The sequence below is a fragment of the Stegastes partitus genome, unplaced genomic scaffold (genome assembly GCF_000690725.1).
Source record: "Stegastes partitus isolate 25-593 unplaced genomic scaffold, Stegastes_partitus-1.0.2 Scaffold1259, whole genome shotgun sequence".
Lineage (NCBI taxonomy): Eukaryota > Metazoa > Chordata > Actinopteri > Pomacentridae > Stegastes > Stegastes partitus.
Genome location: NW_007578990.1, coordinates 151,346 through 171,132, shown reverse-complemented (window position 1 = coordinate 171,132; position 19,787 = coordinate 151,346). Strand labels below are relative to the sequence as shown.

At 42.0% G+C, this 19,787-nt stretch overlaps 2 protein-coding genes across 5 annotated transcripts in view; one reads left to right on the top strand and one right to left on the bottom strand.

Moving 5' to 3' along the window:
- The window catches only part of LOC103369256 (asialoglycoprotein receptor 1-like), a 14,133-nt gene extending 8,824 nt beyond the window's left edge, over nt 1-5,309 (bottom strand). For all 4 annotated transcript variants that reach the window (XM_008297928.1, XM_008297930.1, XM_008297931.1 and 1 more), the window contains exons 1-2: nt 5,137-5,309; nt 4,406-4,483 (exon numbers count right to left, since the gene is read on the bottom strand). In XM_008297928.1, coding sequence (XP_008296150.1) covers nt 4,406-4,483; nt 5,137-5,203 — 145 coding nt within the window. In that variant the 5' untranslated portion in view covers nt 5,204-5,309. The remainder of the gene's footprint in view (nt 1-4,405; nt 4,484-5,136) is intronic.
- A 4,142-nt stretch (nt 5,310-9,451) lies between these two features.
- Nucleotides 9,452-19,284, top strand: nes (nestin). The gene is made up of 4 exons (XM_008297933.1): nt 9,452-10,408; nt 11,926-12,050; nt 15,120-15,193; nt 15,813-19,284. The coding sequence occupies exons 1-4, from the start codon at nt 9,578-9,580 to the stop codon at nt 18,635-18,637; spliced, it is 3,855 nt and encodes a 1,284-aa protein (XP_008296155.1). The 5' UTR covers nt 9,452-9,577; the 3' UTR covers nt 18,638-19,284.
- Nucleotides 19,285-19,787: the final 503 nt, after the last annotated feature.

The following is a 19,787-nucleotide window of genomic DNA, read 5'->3' as shown; positions in this document are numbered from 1 at the left end:
AAACACAATGTATATTGTATGTTTTATGGGAAATGTTTAAAGCTTAAAGTGCTGCAAAAGTTTCCTTCTGAAAGAAGGAACTGGCTCCTTATTGGTCGTCATCGTGCGTCTAAACGATGTAAAAACCTTGATTGTCTTTGGAGGGGATCTCATGAAACACAAATGGGCTAACAACTACCTGCTGAGGGAAAAACAAATCTATTGGAACTGATATTCATCAAAAGAAACTCACAGTAGATACGAAGGCCCATGATGACCAACAGCGTCAGCCAACACACTGCCAGTGGAGCAAAACGCCGAGTAAAGGAGGGACACTTGTGATCTGAAGGAAGAATGAGGAACTCAGCTTAACTTCAACATTTAAGATGGTCAACAAATCTTTGTGTATGTCTGTATGAAGAAAAAGAACGGTTTGCTGAACAGTCACATTATATTTCTGACATGCATTGTTCACCTGGAATGGTTTCCTTTTGCTCCACAGAGCAAACTGCTGCATTAACATAGTCATCGTCTCCCTTGACTTCCTCTTAATGATATTCAGATTAAACATAAATGTTATGTCTCAGTTCAATGGGTTTTGTTGTACAGATGGACATAATAGATTAAACACAGATTTTCTGTCTAAATTAAATGGTTTGTTTGGGGATTTTTTTTGTCGAGGTGCACATATTTATTTCATTTACTCAAATAAATCTGTCTTCTATTACTTTCAATAATCAGTTTGTTGTTTTATCTCAAAGAAAGAAAAAAAAAGTCTGACTGTTTTCTTGAGCACAGAATCTGTAAAAGTCGTGTTTGATTCAAAACCCAAATACATTCTGTTTCCAATCAGATAAATCATATATGCTGTATGTGCTGTACGTATTTATATATTCAGTAAATGCATCAGCACCATTGAGGAGCTTCAACTGGCACATATTTGGCATTTTACCTTCATCTTGAAACAATTAATCAATTCAATACTAAATTACTTTTCAATTATTTCAAACAACAGTTTCATCTCTAGTCTGCAGATCTACATTCAGTACTTTAAACCTTTTATAATTAATTTCAAAACTGTAAAAGTAATTCTTGGCAGCCATCAGAACTTCATTCAGTTTCAGAGTATTATAAAGTTTCTTACCCACAGATAAAGATCCATCAGCCAGTCTTTGTGTTCTTCTGTTCATCTTTCAAAAAGCATCAAGTTCAGCATCAATTTTATCCGAAGGCTGAGAAGGAAGTGTGAAAGTGTTCAAGGAGCTATATTTATATTTTACAGAGAAGCGTGTGGTTTTGAGTTCCGAACTGCTGCTGTTCCTGCTCCTTCATGAAGTCAACCTACATTAGATTAGATTAGATAGAACTTTATTGAGCCCTTTGGTGGGGTACCTCAGGGAAATTGTTGATCCTGAATCAACCTGATCGTTATCACGTCTCTTCATAGTTTTGATGACTGTAGAAAAAGAAATTAGATCAAACACAATCAGTTTCTAGAGTTGAAATGCAAATGCTGAAATATCTGCAGTAAGTCAGTCCTTCTTTGCAGGGTTAAATAATCATGATGAGATGTCATGAGGACTTTTTGTTGTTTATTTAATGTTTGAAGCCATGCACTGAGTCTGCTGCAGTTCACCTTTCATCAACTAACTTTTATCATCAACACATTTCCCGTATGACAAACACAACGTTTCACTACAAACTATTTGTATTATTGCATGAATGGCAGGAAAAGATCTTCAGTTTTACTCAGGGAAGGAAAAACACAAACACATTCACCTGAACTACACACAAAGGCCTCAGTCACATTCAGAACCAGAACCTTCTTTCTGTAGGAGAACTTCATCTCACTTAGTACTTCATATCACACCACTGAAGGAGACTGAAGCCACATCTGACCAACATTGTTCCTCTTTGGAAATCACACATTACGTTACATCCTGTTCTCCTCTGGAGCTCTGTTGGTGCTGATGCTGACACTGAGACTGAATCAAAAGGCTCAAATGGAACAAACACACTGAGGTCAGCTCTCCTGACGCCTCGTCTTCATTGAACACGTCACAGAATCCTGCAGGTTCTCCTCATTTCATTCAAACTTACTGACATTTTCAACCAGCAGTTTGCAAGAAAAAGTCATGTGGAAACATTTCAACTGAAAATACCCCAAAGTTCACTTCCAGATAGATATATAACATTAGCTGCCAGCTCCTCTTGAACATATTCTCAACATAATACATGAATAATACAGAAGCCCTGAGAATATGCTGTGTAGAAGTAAAGCAGCGCCCTCTGTTGGCCAAACAGCAGCAGCAATGGAAAATGCTACATGAAACAAGAAGCTGAAGAGTTTTGCTGGTTCCTTTTATCAGTCTGCTGATATAAAACTTGTGCGTGCATCTATTGCAGTGCAAATAAAATGATAATGTAAAGTTACAGATGAACAACATTTGCCCTGATAGGTAAGCTACTGTATTTTTCTCAGTGGAGCAGACTGACAACACCCACATGATCAAACTACCAGGTTTTCACACACACACTCCTACATTTTGATATCAAATGAAACAAGAGACTTGATTAATGTGACATAGAAGTCTTCATGGTTTTGATAATCATGACCCAGCTGACGGCTTACTTAAACAGACAAAGCTTTCTTCTGGCAGATCCATCGGTTCTTCTCATTACAGCTCACTGCCTTCCATCCTCCATCACTGACAGAAACTGCGCAACGACTGTAAGGAGGAGGTTGTTGAATCCAGGAGCTGAAGGAAAGAATTGGTTAGATTGACAGTGATGGATTTTGTCATTTAAATGACTGGAATGAGTCTGTTACCTTTCAGTCAGATCAGTTCCATCAACCCACTTCCATTTCTTGTTTTCAGCTCTCAGGCCAATCCAGTATTGATTAAAGGTTCCTTTGGGCCACCTATATCTAGTGACAACGTTCTAAGAAAAACGTGGACAAAGTTATCAGAGATGCTGAAATGTTTTACTCTAAACACACTGTAACTAACAGACTCAGGCTGTGTTCAGGTCTACAAAGAATACTTTTAGAAATAAAAGTCAAACTCTCTTCATTACCTTTTGTGCTTCAGTAACAACAACAGCCAAATGTGAATTCATTCTTCTGCAGTCTTCTTGAGCTTCTTCCCAGGTTCTCAGCTCATCATAGGCGATAGCGTAAGGACTTGTATAGCAGTTGAATTTGAACTCAAGCCAGCCATCCTGACAGAGTTCACACTGTCGTTCTGCAACAATAGAGACCAATAAATAAATTACATTAGTGCACAATGCTATCATTATTATTCGTATATTTGTAGCTACTGGGATGTGAACATACTTCCTCTGTTTTCTGGGCAGTAGGCATCAATGGTCCACTGAGCTCGACTGGTGTTGAGCTCATTCCAGCTCGTCTCCATGTTCTGTATTTGTTCTGTTAGGTTATTCTTGTCCTTCTCCAGCTCCTGGTTTTGCATTGTGAGGTTCCAGTTTTCTGCATTCAGCCTGGTGTTGTTTTCAGAAATAACTGCAGTAACTACAATGAGAGACAGGTGAAGGTGCAGCTTCGACACATTTTTCAAGGCAAATTTCCTTTTACAACAAAACACCAAAGTATTTCATATTGTCAATGCATGTTACAAATCCACTTTTTATCAGTCGTCACATTCTCATCTAAACACAGGAAAAGACTGTGCTTGCTGTAATCATTCCTCTTGTAAGCCTGTAAGGGGTNCAGAAAGATCCCGGGTGTCCTCACCGGGACGTGAACCGGCGACCTTCACGCACCGCTACACCTTGCAGCCCATAGAAGAATTTACTTTGTTTAATTATTTGCATTTCCTGCTGCTTTCTGAATTTCTTCCTGTTATTCACACACACACAACATATCAGGATGTTGTGTGTGTGAATGTGGAGGCTCTATAGAAGCTACACATTTATTTATTTTTCACAAAGCTAAGGTCACAACATTCATATTGACACACAATGCCTTTACCTGCCAGAAGGCGCATATCTGAGCGCGATTCGGTGAAACATCGTGTAAACGTGTTCACTTCCACTCTGATCTGAGTAACGACAACACGTACCTCAGCCAGCGGATAGCAGACGTATTTATGTTGGCAACTGTAATAACTGTAACTATAATGTAGCAGCTGGAGCATTTTTAGATTCAGATAATTAGCTGTCTGTACTAGCGCCTTGGACCAAACCACACGATGTCATTCTGACGTGAACATTTAGCCTCTGCATTTTCATGATCATGCACAGCACAGATTGGAAGGAAAGGGGGGAAGAGATCAAAATAACCTTTCTCCAGAATTGAAGAGTCCACCTTTAATGCTCACGTATAACGGCAGCTGTAGCAGTCCTCACAGCATGACTACGTGTTCTATTGTAGTTTTTTGGGGGGGTTTTCCTCCCCACAACTTACCATTTGCATCAGCATGTTGTTCAGTCGTTTGATTTCCCACTTTTACTTCATCATACACAGTTTCCTCTTCCTTTGGAGCTGAAAGGAAAACAGATGAATTCGTGTCTCGTGGTTAAATAAAAAGAGGGCTTTCTGAGGCTTATTTAATAAAATTACAATGTTTTGCTTGACAAAATTCTGCATCTTAAATCTTTACGATGCTTCACAGTCCCTGGACCCTCGTAGTGCGTTCATGTCATCAGCTAAAACCCAAGAGGAAGATCATTTCTGCCTGACGTCAGACCACAGAGGAAAGAAGACAGACTGACTTCTATGGGGACGCACATAACAAACAGTTTCAACCAGTTTTAGGAAGCTGTTCTCATTGAGTAACCATCATTTAGGTTTGCATGAATAGAAAAACACTGAGCAAAAAGAGGACCCGCTGACATCCTGTGTAAAACTAATATGTCTGTGAGCAGCAGATTACAACAACTTTTTTTGCATTTATACAACTTCAACCCCTCTTTTAATATAATACAGGAGCTGTCAGATAAGATGTTAACCGTTCTATATTTTAAAACAAACCAACTGTTGCTAAAGTAGCTGAAATTAAACATCATTGTCCATGACACTTAGTAAAAGGCGAACAACACAATCATTTTTAACTGTTCACCAGGATAAACGCTGGAATTTAAACACTGATACTTCTGATGCCTGAGTTTTACTATTTTAATATTTTAAAAACTTACCTCCCTGTCGGGGTTGTGCGTTCGTTTTGAACACAACTGAAGCATAGCTAACTTCTCCCTCCGCCATCGCTGCAGAATTCCTTTTGAGTTTTTTTCAGACGTGCGGGCAGAGAAATGCGACTGAACTGCAGGGGATCATAATTGCAGAAGTTGCCATTTCGTCTTTTGGGTTAAGTCTGTCAATTGCAGCTCTGACAAACTTCTGCTTTTGGCTGAGACAGAAATTTGCATCAGCAGCAGCAACACGGATATGAACTTCAAATAATACACAGCGTGCTTTTGTGTTATTGAGAGATAACTTTGTTAAAGATACAAAAGAATGTGCACGCTTTGAAATTGGGTTATTCTGTAACTGAGACTTTGGATGTTTGCTTGGTATAGTGTGTGAGAAAGAACAAGCAAATCAACCCCCGCACAGTTGTGTGTGTGTGTGTGTGTGTGTGTGTTTCCCCCTATATGACCACTCACAGTTTTACTGCAAGTCCGACACATATTGAAGTATGCTTTTCACACGTTCTATAAATATCCAGACACTAACCCAAAGTGACTATAACACGTTTGTCTGCTTTGTTCAGCCAAGTTTAACACAGAATTCAGTATTTTTTTATTTTTTAAAGATAAGATAAAATAACAAACACAAGCCCCGTGGCATCTGCCGGAGTGGAGGAGCTGATAGGAGGACATGAACGTGTCCTGAGGTGTTTTTTTTACACGAATGTCTGATTATGATTTCCTGGAAAATAGACTAAAAACTGTCACGGTTTTTAAGGTGTGCTGTGTGTTTAGCCAGGTGATCTTGAAAGCCAGGAAACCAAACCATGCTGGATTAGGTTTTGTTGGAGAGCTGATGAGATTTTGAGTGACTCCAGAGATGTTGTTTCTTAATGAGNCAGATAAAGATCCATCAGCCAGTCTTTGTGTTCTTCTGTTCATTTTTCAAAAAGCATCAAGTTCAGCATCAATTTTATCCGAAGGCTGAGAAGGACGTGTGAAAGTGTTCAAGGAGCTATATTTATATTTTACAGAGAAGCGTGTGGTTTTGAGTTCCGAACTGCTGCTGTTCCTGCTCCTTCATGAAGTCAACCTGATCCTTATCACGTCTCTGTTTCCTCATGTTCCTCTGAGCTCGTAGAGCTGAAACACAAATGTTGAAATATCTGCAGTAAGTCAGCCCTTCTTTGCAGAATCTCCCTCAATCTGCTTGGCAGACTGTAAAAAGTGCAAAAGATGAAGCTCAAAGTCATTTTTCGACTCATCAGATGCATTTGCTCCGTGTGACGCTTTGCAATTCTTCAAGATGAAAAAAATAAATAAATGCTTTCATCAGGTTTTCATTGCTTCACAAATGGATCATTTCATCTCGGTTTCATTTGAATTGTTGTTGCTTCAGAAGTTGATGTTTGAACGAAAATAAAAAAGTGACTAAGTGGTCTAATTTTACATATCTGTGGTTTGTGCTTGTGGTTGGAGTCATTTATGAACCCACTAGTGCAGCCACATTATGTGTTATGTAGCACAACTGAGCATACAAGAATTTATCAGCTACACTTGGGCTTTAATAAAATGCTCAAGACAATGTATTGGTAATAACGTTATTTTAATGATGTCTTCACTAATTCATCTATTTATTGATTAATTGAGCCATTATTCACATTTAAGGACATGTGTCTGTTCTCACATATATAATACAGAATGTGTTCTTCTCATAGTTTAATCGTACAATGGGGTTCGTTAAGGGTATCTGGAACTCCCAACTACTCAGTCAGAACTGATGGAGCCTCTTGGATGAGAGGTGAAACGTCTTCAAGAAGCTCAAGCAAGTCCAGCTGCTACGATCAAACTACGAGAACAACCATGACCTGGATGACTGAGGATCATCACAGACAATACAGAATGTGGTTGTGTTGTCCACCTGTTGTCATTTGTGTTGTTAGGCATCATGAAGACATGATTCTGCAATGCAAAAGAAACAAAAAACTAAACTTGAAAACGTTTAATCTACGAGACAGAATCTCACCTGCTGACAATGAAACATGTGGGTTGTGTAGAGTCAGCATGTAGTGTACCAGTTTTAAACTGAAGAGTGACTTTTAGTTCAGTTTTGATGTAGCAGCTGGTGTTTGGTGAACCCTATTCAGGACTTTGGGGGTCGTTGGACTCCAGGCCATTTGGATTAGGTGACAGGTATCGGCTTTTATTTTTGAAGAACCTTTTTTTAACATAAAGAGGGACATTTGTCATGCATTTGGAAACAAAAATATGTCAACTTATTGGAAAAGTATAAAAGTCTAGAATGAATCCCAAATGATTTGCACACATTCGTTCTTGAGGTCCAATGGAACCTGAAAGACCTTCTACATATGGAAACATGAGAGTCCTGAATAGGGTTAAACAATAATGATGAGTTGTCATGAGGACATTTTTTGTTTTTTAAAGGTTCGAAGCCATGCACTGAGTCTGCTGCAGTTCACCGTTCATCAACGAACTTTTATTATCAACACATTTCTCGTGTGACAAACACAACGTTTCACTACAAACAGTTTGTATTATTGCATGAATGGCAGGATGAGAGCTTTCAGGCCAATCCACTACAGTACTTGCTGTAATCACTCCTCTTGCTGCGAGGCGACGGTGCTAACCACCGAGGCACCGTGCAGCCCTAAAGATTCGTTTGACGAACGACATTCCACACTTTAAAATGTGCTGTTTGCCTTTAAATTTAATATTCATTTACTTGTGACTACAAAACAAAAAACTAATATTTGGACACAAGCTAAGCTACATGACGAACAGATATGTGTCAGGATGGATGGACTGTTGTATCACAGAACTGAAAGATGTTTAAACCTGCATGNAGTTTGGATATTTATTCACCAAAATCACACGAGACTCACTCTCGACCTTTTGCTTTGTTACCTGCTTACAGTAACTACAGTAACTGCATTCAGTGAGGAAACATCCAAGTTCCGCATTCTGAGTCAATTGTCATTTTCAAGGATGAATGAATCAGGAAACTTTAAAAAGTCCTGGGTGCTGCTGCTGATGTACATTTGCCCGATAAACTATAATTTTGTCAATGTTTAATTTTGAAGTTGGTCAGATTAGGATTAGAGCAGATCTGTCTGTGTTGTATAAATGCTAATATAAGATTCACTATTGACTTTATTGTTAGGAGTTACAGTAAAGCTAATGAATAGCTCCGGTTGAGCGATATGAGTTTTGGAGAACTACTGCCAATACTTGTAAATTACACATACACCAATATTTCACCAAGCATCACCTGGGACACTGAAACGTTGAGAGACACTTGCTAAAAAGAGGCGGATGCAGCCACGTTTTAACTTACTCTGGCATTTTTAAATATTTTTTTCAAGACAATGCGATTAAAAAAATGGAATTTATTAGGATTGCCAATGTTTTTTTGTGGCGATCGATTCACTTTTCTCTGCAGATAGTCTGCTGTGGCCAGTGTGCCAAGGTGTTTGGCATTTGTATCTCATAAAGGGTTCCCACTTTGCATTATTTGATGATTCACTAACTTTCCTACATGCAGGAGACTCTGAGACTGGCACATTACCTCAGAGTTCATGACCGAAATCCTCTCGAGCACTAAAGCAGCTGTTGTTTCCAAAAACTTGCTTGTCTTAAAAATACGTTAAGAAAAGTTTCTTGCAGTTGCACTGAGCATTTCAAGTAGTCGATTGTCAGTGTAATCCAATTTTATGTATATATATTACATTTATTTATATATAACATTCACCAGATATATACAGCTACCCTCTTTGTTTGCTGCCAGCAAGAAAACTTTAGACACTGTTGGTCAGTAGCTGGCATGTGAGTTGGTTTTCTTAGTCAGAATGATTTTCCTGCTGACAATTCCTGACTCTAAACTCTGCACTTGATATGGAAACGTTGAACTTGACTACTTCTTATTTCTTATTTTGTCAGTATAAAAGGCAAGACAAGATAGAAGTGGGGCATGCAACAAAGCTTTCCGGCGGCTTAAACTACGCTGGAAACCGTGGCAGTGATGAAAGAGTTAACCTCGGAAATTACATCACCGCCTCTGTCTGCCCTTTCCCATCTACTCCACCCCTCCATCTCATCTCTCCTTCAACATTCTGTCCTTCATCCCACTCTTCTCGCCCTCCATCCTTCTCCATATCTCCTCTCCCCTCCCTCTCCAGCACTTCAGTCTCCTCCCTCTCCATCCCTCCTCCCCTGCTGTCCATGTGCCCGGCCCCTTCATTAAGTCTCCTATGAAAGGGAAGCCTCTCGCTGGCAGTCACACTCCCGGAGCCTCACAGGAGCCTCACTCACACAAAAAGAAAAGCCCACGCACTGACTCCGGCCTGGACACAGAGATACAGTTGGCTGCCAAATCCTAATCAGTGTATCTCCGAGTGAGGCCTCGCTTTGCCGTATCTCTCTGTTTTCTGACATGGAGTTCCACAGTGTGCATAAAATCTTCCACTCCAACCACCTGGGTGAGGAGAAGCATCAGATGCTGAACCTGAATCGACGCCTGGAGACCTACCTGAGTCGGGTCAAACTCCTGGAGGAGGAGAACGCGCTGCTCGCAAAGGAGATCCAAGCTATGAGGCATAACAGTCACGGAGTCTCGCCACACAGGAAGGGCCTGGAGGAAAAGCTGCGGCAAACAAGATTGGAAGTGGAAGCGGCCTGGAGGGACAGGGTCCTCACAGAGCTGGAAGTTGGCAAGCTGGCTGAGGAGCTTCAAGCCCTGGACATGCTGAGGCAGAGGGAGGCTCAGGCCCACATGAAGGCCAAGACGAAGTTGGAGCAGAGCAGGAAGGAGCTGGAGGAGGAACAAAGGGCACAGATCTGGCTGAGGGAGAAGGTCAGTCAGCTGGAGCAGGAGATGAGGCTCCTAGTTCAAACCCATCACGAGGATGTGGCCCACTTGGAGGCCACGCTGAGCCGTTCCAGAGCCACGATGCCTCACACAGCGGTTCAGAGATGCAACCAGACACCAAATCTCCTCCAGCTGGAGCACGAGTACTCCCAGAGGGCCAGCAGGGCATGGCAGGAGGCGGCAGAGGCCTATGAGGGCCAGTTAGCTCGGCTCGAGGAGTCGCTTAACCAGACCAGGAGCCGTTTGACCCAAGCGGGCCAAGAGAAGCGCGAGAGCCAGTTGAAGCTCCAAGCCCTGGAGAAGGAGAGGACCTCGGCTCAGGATGTCAGGCTGCATCTGGAGAAGACTGCAGCCCAGCAGAGAGACAGATACAGCCAGGAGATCCAGCAGCTCCAGGTGAGTGTGATAATTCATAGCTGCTGGAATGTACCAGTCAGTATCCAATGAAACTGTAAACAATCTCATAGGAAGCTTTGAGCAAACAAGTACTTTCAATTTAGACTATGGTACTATATCTTTCTGTAATGGCATTTAAAGCTTTTATCATGTGTGTGTGTTCCATTAAGTGTGTTCTATTGCACAGGAACGTTGCACTGAGCTCCATCTCAGCTGAACGTTGTGGGAGCTGGTCTGTCATTGCCAACCTTGCAATTTAGTGCAAGCAGGGGAAATATGTTTCAGCTGATCGTGCAGCTGTGTACCCAACAGCTCGATATGCCCAGTTTTAATGGTACATAATGTTTAGCTGTGGTGTTGGCATCGAAATATTTTAGTTTAGAGGCATGTAAGGGTAGAATGAACCAGCTCACATGGGATTTTGTATGTCTGGATTCATTAAAGACAAAGTAAACTGGTCAAACAAGTAATTTAATTCATATTTACACATATACTGTATGTCAGCAAAGTGCCAGTTTATCTGTGTCCTATTTTAGAGGAGACAACGTGTGGATTTTCTGCTCACTGACAAAGTCCTTCCATTTAAACTACTGCTTTTTTATTTTTTATTTTTGTTAAGCTGTGACAAAGAATTCAGCAAACTGGGAAGCTGGACTTGTGTGAAACAATCACCCCCAAGGTCACAAGCTCATGAAATGTGCAGCGAGTCACTGCGGTTGGTTGATGTCTTTGTCAACGCTTCACATGGCACAAACAAGCTCAGTCTAAAATAATGAAGTGACAAACCACAGGGGAATGTGGACACTTGATAATCATCTGTCGCAAAATGGAGCTCAGACACGTCTGCTATTGCAGGTCGATGCATATGACTGGTCACGTCTGAACGGATCAAATTCTTAATGCATCGCAATATCTTACATTAACTTTTGGATTTGATGAGATTTTTTTTGTCATCTCGTTTTTATGGCATATATTCAAAGCGTTTAGTGAAATGCCAGATGCCCCGGTGAATTCTTTAGGGAGCAGCCGTGAGTTCCTCCCCAAAGGGCTTTGCTCTCTTAGTACGCTCATTTAATATTCTGATGGACTGAAAACATTTGGATAAGAAAGGGACGGGGGGGGGCTACACAGTTATAGGCTGGGGCTGTTGGGATTAGTTCTGGGTCACAGTGAGGTCTGAGGGGTGAAGAACCCAAACTAAGCACTTTTCACGGCGATGCTGCTTTCACCCACTGTGGTCCTGGACGACTAACAACAAAGTCCGCCGACATTTGCAAGTCTAATAACAAACTAGTGGAACCTGGACTTGTGTCCGTGTTATAACTTTTAGGTCAGCGCAGCAACAAGAAAAATGGTCCCTCTCTTTACAGAAGTTGAACAGGCCGCACTGTGTGACAAACAGTAAAACAATGGGTGTTTATTTTTGCTTATAGACGACACCATTGGGTTTGTTTTGTTTTGTTTTTTTCATGCCTTTTTAACTGCTTCCCTTTCCTGTTCTACTTCCATTTTGGCAGGAGCACTTGGACGGTCTGGAGGCGGAGAAAGAAGAGATGGGCCAGCAGACCGACCACATCCTCAAGGAGAACCGAGGCCTGCTGCAGCTGCAGATGTCTCTGGGCCTGGAGGTGGCGACGTACAGGTACGCGTCACTGACAGCTGCTCTTTCACGTCAAACAAATGTCATTTTTTAAAGCACACTTCATATATATATATATTTTTTATACACCTGATTATCCTGTGCAATGGTGGAGCCTCTTCAAGCATACATTGTGTGGCAGACTATATGTATTTCCCATAATAAACAAGGATATTTGCTATGATGCAAAAAAAAAAAAAAAGAAGAATAAAGGAGTCATCTGGTTCATTCATTCACTGAGCTGTAAAAATTCTCAGTTTCAAGGTTTTACAGGCAGCTAAAGAAGTAACGATGTGAAAAAGTGCAGAGCCTTTCACACACATGCAGCGTCATTTCAGAGTTAAACTGTCATAACAAGGCCAAAATTTCTTTCTTTTTTTTTTCCTGTTTCAGTAGCAACAGAAACGCCACGAAACAGTATCATGATTGTTAGGGGCTATTTCAGTGTGAGGTTATATGAGATTTTGCAATAAAAGTTTAGATTATTTTGAACACAGATTCTTCACTTTTTGTACCATTACTTGACTGTGTTCCAATATACTGTACTGGCTTTAAAAATCAGGTGAGAATATGGCCTCACAGGTGTAAATGTATATTCTATCCATTTACAGTAAAAAGCATTTTCCTCTTTACACAGTTCTTCCAACACATCCCAAAGGACGTGGATACACAGGGTGCACCGTTTGATTTATTCACACAGCTACGGTCTACTAACATGCATTCTGTTCTCCCACCATCACCATCAACGATACCATGACCAATAGATATATAAAAAAACTCTTCATGATATGACTCCTGTTTCGATGATGTCATTTAAAATAAAACAGCAGACTGATCAAGATAAGAGTCATTCTACAAGTCAGCCTCTGCTTTGACTTTTCGTGATGGGGCAGCTTTCACAGGGTGTCAGTCATGTTGCTCTGATGAATTAGTAACTTTACCTTTACACGGTGATGTGAAAGCATTCAACCCCAGTCGGGCAGGGGGGATCTAAGGAACTTTTGATATCAGACAAGTGGGAGGCATTGAATGTTGATTCCAATGTGCAGCTTCACACATTCTTGATTCTTGTTAAAAAGCCAACTCACGCTAGGAACTGAATATCTCACGTTTCCTAAATGAGGTTTCGATAATAGAAATCGTTGACTCATGTACATTGATGGACACGTGGGAATCCTTACAGCTCAGCTCAAAACTGTAGTTCCTTTTTTTTTTTTACTCAACCTAAATGTGAACGCTCTATAATATGTAAAAAAAAAAAAAAAAAAAAAGGGTTTCCGCTTTTCTATACCACTGTTTGCTGCTATGACATCAACACTCTACCATGTGTCAGCACACCGATAACACAAGACTCACTATAATAACTTCTCACTTTCGCAACCCAGAACACTATTGACAGGCCTTCCTGTCTTGTGCACTGTAAAACAGCATTAAGGAATTTATTGAAATCTACTTATCATTTATAATATATTTGATGTAAATACGTTTTCCTAATATGTAATTAATTCAACTTAAAATGTCAAACTTTTATTTTCACGCCACTTAAATTCAAATTCAAATTTTAAAAAGTCAAACTAAAAGTGCAAGTTTTAAAGCATTTTGACCTAAAACGGTGGGCAGTTGTGCTACTTGTAGGTTGTTCTGACTCCAAAATGGCTTCAACAGTTGCGGCTGCACGTTCTCAGAGCTAAAGGAAGAAGAAACTCTTTGAACTCGGAAAATATAAAAGGGAAACAAGCCTGTCTGAGATCACTGTCTACAGTATATCAGCAGCTGATTCAACTCAATATCTGGTGTCTATTGAACTCGTCTCAAATTAGGTTAACTTCACTCAGCTAGTTTTACTGTTTCACAACTTATGAGATGAGTTTGAACTCGGCAGCAGAGGAACATGTTTCTGAGCCGAATGAATCTAAAATGATCTGTTCGTAGTAAACTGATTATCATGTTTTTGACTGTTGGTCAAACAAAACAAAACATTTTATGACAGGTCCCTACACTTATTATCAGCTCATTTAGCTAATTTAATACATCTTGTGGACTAAATCAACAAATTGAAAAAATAAAAAAGCAGCTCAACTAATCATGAAAATGATCTTTCGTTGCAGCCCCAATAGCAACTGGTCTTCATTCACATTTTTGGAGTCAAAAGCTGGATGAAACTCCACCTGCAGCTAGCTGAGCTATCGTCATTGTTATGCCAAGCGTGATTTAGATGATTAATTTAACTCATTGAGAAGCTGCTGTTCAGTAACGGGGCCTTCCATGAGTGAGAGAAGCCGACAAAGAGTTGTCCGCAGCCGTCTGGACTAAAGGTCGCGTTGCTGAAACTGCAGCCTCTGTTGTCTTGGACGGAGTAACTTATCCATTATAAAGCTCTATAGGGGTGTCTCATTTCTCCTTCTTCCCCCCTCCTCAAAATATTGACCCTCACCCTTCAGTGAGAAGATACCGATTTATGAGCGATGGGAGTCTAGAATAACAGCACAGGGGAGCAGGTGGGGGGAGGACCAGACTAGAGGACAGGTTTCAATGTCATCCACCACATGTAAAACTGTTACACCAAGATGTATTGTGCTATTACTTCAGTCAAGCTGGAGCTTGTAAAGAAATGCAGACAACACTTTCAGTTGTTGTTAGACATGCAGCTAATTATAAGAGCCTGTGCTGGAATGGAGACTGCTGTGGTCCACATGTGTGAATGGAGACAGTGGTATTAGTGCTGCATGGGCTGCTTGTAATATCAGCTGTCATTATATGTGTGTGTTCAACAGTGTCCACTCAGTCTGTGTGTGTGTGTGTGAGGAATAGATGGCAGAGGTTTGTGTGCTGCAGATGGTTCCTCAATAGTAGGGCCTTTCCTTCATTACCATAACAACAGACCTCGGTCTGCTCCTGCTGCTCAACAGCAGCCAAAGTCTCCCTTTGCTTCACATCCACACCTCTGAATGCAGCATCCCGTCAGGATTCAGCCCTACACGGCTCCTCCAAATGCAAAACATCCTGACATCCCTGTGTGCAGAAGTTGAACAACTTCAGAATGTAATCTTCTCTTGCTGTCTGTCTCCATAGAGCTCTGCTGGATAATGAAAGCCTCAAGGGAGACGTCTCACTGTTGAATCAGCCAAGACACATTTCAATCACAGGTAATTAAAATAAACGGTATTCATACATCAGCATCATGCCAGTGGCTTTACTGCTGCCTCGTAGGGAACCACAATAGATCACATAAATCCAACTATGTCCACTCTCTACTACTTCATGTCGCTGTAAAGGTATAATTTTACTGAGTCTTAGTAAAAGCCCCTCAAAATGGGGGACATGTTTGATACAGTCCGTAATCGCATTAGTCTTAGTGGTGGTGGGGGCTCGGCTGAAGGGGCTGAGGTAGGCACTTTGGATCCTGTAATGTAAGCCACCAAGATAGTCTACAAAGGTTATTGAGCCATATGGCTTGGCTTTCCGGTAACATAGACAGCAGTGAAAGGAAATGACGATCAATAAATCACCATTAGTGTCCAAACTCCATTGAGAACATACGTTTTAATAATGCTTTGGTGAGGCAGACTCTCCCAGTCTATCCCCACACACTTGTGTCGGCATATTAAATACCTTGGAGTGCAGAAAATCTTTTACAGAATATCATAAAGAATACAGTACAGCTGGTTTCATTTAAACTGTGTGTTCAAGAGATGTACGCACAAGTCTTTCTTACAGTCGCTGAGTTCATTGTGTATTCATGAGCTCTGCTGTCATCCTCCACAGATGCAGTTTTCAGTCCTCAGGGGGTTAAAAAGAATTACCAGACCCAGCTGCCTGCTAGCCACAAGACCGCTTCCCTCGCATCTGCCCACGTCAAAGCAGGACCCACAGTGATAACTGCAACACCGACATGGAGTAGAAAACCCATGACTTTAACAGAAACGCTGAAGACTTCAGAGAAACCTGCTCATTCTGATGCAGCAAAATCAGCAACATGGGAAAGCCCTTATCCAAAAATCCTCCAAGATGGCGCGATTGAAAATTTCAGACCACAGGAGGTTCATGAGAAGGTCACCTATGCTGAGCCCTTGTCACCTCCCAATGAGCAGGAGGACGTTGTTGCAACAACATCGGAGGACAAAGAAAGTGTTGATGCCGAACCTCTTGACGAAAGACCAGTTGTTGAGTCGGTTGTCAGTTCTCAGGTTGAGTCTGGCCTCAGCAGTGAGCCGTCCATGAGTGATGAAGCTGGTCAGCATCAGTTCACGACACCCAGCCTAACGCCGTACCATGTCAGAATGACGGAGGAGTCCTGCGGTTTCTCCGATGACTCTGATAAGGAAGTGGCTTTCGATGGGACGGAAGAAGATATGCAACAGCCACATGCTCCAGTTGAGGCATGGGTAAAGACAGAGTGCGTAGATAAAGAGGTAGAGCACGTGCAAGAGGAGACTTCAGATTCCGAAACTGAGGCCATGCTTGAACCAACGTTTGAATCCAGGCCGAGCAGTCCAGATTCCGAATGCGAGCTTGAGGAAAGCGTCTTCAACCAACCGACAGATTACACCCATGATGGAAACATTTCAAATGAGGATGCAGTTGAGATGAGACAAGAAGTGGGTTGTTCCACGGTGGGCGCAAATGAAACAGATGTTGAGGACAAGTTGTACCCCGATGGAGAAGAGATGGATACTTGGGATAGCGTAATAGAAAAGAGGGTTGTTCTGAAGACAGATGATGGCATTAAAAATGATGAAGGAAAAATGCAGCACGCTGAACCAGAGGAAGACATATCAGCAAAAGAACCGGAGCATAAGAAGAGAGAAACTCGGCAGGATTTTGTTGGGGATGTCGAGAAAGATGACAATGTGGCCTCTTCACTGATGGATACACAAGTGGATGATGGACAGCGCATTGAGCCGGAGCAAAAGCATGAGCCGCCTGTGGATAGTGAAGAAGACGATGAGGAGGACTCTCAAAATGTCTCCGTGTCATGGAGGACTGAGCTGGAGAGTGACAGCTACGCTCAGGATAACACTCTCGCAGACACTCGTCCTCTGATTCGATACAAAAGCGACGAGACTGACGCGAACACTCAGGCATCGCACATGGATGAGAGCGAATCCAGTGAAGGTGAACAGGAAAGAAAGGTCGGAGAGACAGGGACTGGGATGTGGAGTGAGGAAAAGGCGAAGAGGTTTGGAACTATGGAGGATCTGTGCGAGGAGGTCGAAGGGGGGACAATGGATGAGGAATATAATATGGGATACACTCATATTGAAGACAGAGATGGTACAACTGTAAGTAAGCATGACGATGACGTAGAAAACGCAGAAGAAATGATCAGCAAAGTCAGTGAGGGACATTCAGATGAAGAAACTGAAGAACTCCCCAAACCCACGGTACGCGAAAATGTAGACTATGACGAGGAGCTGGAGATAGACAGACTTGTGGAGCAGGAATTAGAGAATCTGTCCACAGACAGCTACAGCGTTCACTTTGCACAGCATCAGGTCAGCGAGGAGACGGCGAACCTGGAGGGGAAGGCTGTCGAGGAAATGACAGAGGAAGAAGAGGCTGGAAAAACAAAAACAGAGGACATGTCTTACTGTGTAGAGACTGGAATGAGAGTAAATCATGAACTTATAACAATTACAGATCAGACTTCTGAGAACCTATTTATCAGTGATCCATCAGTGGTAATGTCTCGAACAGACACTGCAACTGAGGAGAACATCTACCATGAAGATACAGAAGCTCCAGATGCACCAGAGAACAGAGAGAAAGAGGATGAACACAATGTGTCCATGGTGACGCATGCTGATGGAACAGAAGATCACACTGGTTTGGGTGATTTTGATAACAGGCCTGATATGGAACAAATCAGCAACTCAGAGGATCCGAACTCTGTGTTACTGGTGACAGCAGATCAAAAGGAGGGGAATGATGTGACTGTACCCGCTGATACGAAAGAAGAAATACCTGTGGAAGCATCTCACGATTCTCAGAAGCATCGAGTTGAGGACGTTGCAGATTGTTTGGAGTTTCCAGCAGCTCCAGAAGCAGCTGAATGGGAAGTCCTAGAGAACCCAAGAGAGGACTTTGAAATCAGAGATCAGAACGAGCAGGATGAAAAATGTGATAATGTGCCCGAAGCAGCTGATAAAGGTGCTGTGACGCATCAAGTAGAGCCCTTTGAGATGTCCCCTGACAGAACACCGGGTGAACACGATATCTTTGGGGTAAAAGATGCAACAGACAGCAGCCTCCGTGGTTTTGTTTCCTCCGGCGTAAAGAGCGACTTCTGGGTGTCCTCCTTGGGGAGCGCTGCCACCTACCAACCGGAGGATCCCTTTAATGAAGCAGCAGAGCACACCAACCAGAACGTAGGATTTGCTGACAGCCTAGTTTGGGGGCATTCAGAAAACCAGAATGTGGTGAACGGAAACTCCAGGGTGGATATTGACTCAGCTAAAGCCCCGACTGCTAAGAAAGAACAGGGGCATACAGAAATGAAGCAGGTGTTGTGTAGAAATATTGCTGAGGGGGAGTTTGTCCATTCTGAGGAGTCTGAAGTTGAGGGTGAATCATGGTCATCTGGGGAGTAACCGTCTGCAAAAGTAGCAAGAAGTTTGGGGTTTAGATGTAATCAGTGTTAGTCAGTGGAAAAATGGTGTTTTCTGTATGATGCATTTACGATAAAAACCAAAGTTGTGCCTTGGTGCGCTTCTTCTTAGTGACACTAACCACCAGTGTGCCAATTGTCTCTATACAGATACTGAGCCCTCGCCTCATTTCCCTTAACTGACATATTTGACTCATAGTTTGTACTTCTTTCTTCGCTGTTCAAACCTTTCAGTCTTTCAGTGTGCATGCTATGAACGAAGAACGGGGGTTTCTGCATGAGGGAACAGCATGGAGACAGAACAAAGAATGTCATTTGAAAGTCAAACCTTTATTGATCGTCGCCTAATCTGATTTTACTAACGGATGGAAATCAATGACACCAGAGGGTTAGAATTGCTCGTAGACCTGCTAGTTTATCGTGTGTCAAACAGACGGCCTGCGTTTCTGCCAGTGAGTTATTTCGTTTGACACCAGTTGTCTCGTCTTTGCATGTTTCACACATGTAGAACAATCGCTTGGTTGCAAATGTTTTATGTCGAAGAGGAGATAAATCAGCATAGATAAGAACACTGTCGTAAAGTTTACTGTGGTACATTTACAGTTCAAAATAAACAGTAGATTCCTTATATGCTCTGTGTCATTTTGTTTGAACTCTTTGTAACTTCTCTGTTTGCACACGGCACTGATATCAAAATCAAATCAGATTTATTGCCATTTTGCTGTACAGGCAAGATGAGAGAGTGTTTCCTCAGGATCATTGAAGTTTTGCAGAATGGACGTCTGGGATAGGCAAGACACTAAACATTCACTCTCGCTGGCTACTGATGGGGCCGCTGCGTCCGTGCACGCCGCTGTTCATTTGTGGCATTACTACATTTCTTTGTAGAGTGATGGTAGAAGCCCTGTCTTCTGAAATAAATAGCTTTTATTTTTTAGTACTGAAGCTCTTTCTTGATCCAGTGAAGCAGTTGTGTCCATACATGCTACATCTTCCCAACCATATCTGAAGCCACAAGCACAGTGGACTTTCCAGTGTGGTCATTCCATGATGCCACAGACATGATGGCCCTCCTTAATGCAGTCTACAAGTTCCCATTTCAGGCTGTTTTAAGATTTAATTGTCAAATCTGG

Excerpts from the sequence above, each read along its gene's own strand:
- nes (XM_008297933.1), top strand. The coding sequence starts at position 9,578 with ATGGAGTTCCACAGTGTGCATAAAATCTTCCACTCCAACCACCTGGGT. Across the intron at positions 10,409-11,925 it reads AGGAGATCCAGCAGCTCCAG|GAGCACTTGGACGGTCTGGA; the intron begins GTGAGTGTGATA and ends CCATTTTGGCAG. Across the intron at positions 12,051-15,119 it reads CTGGAGGTGGCGACGTACAG|AGCTCTGCTGGATAATGAAA; the intron begins GTACGCGTCACT and ends CTGTCTCCATAG.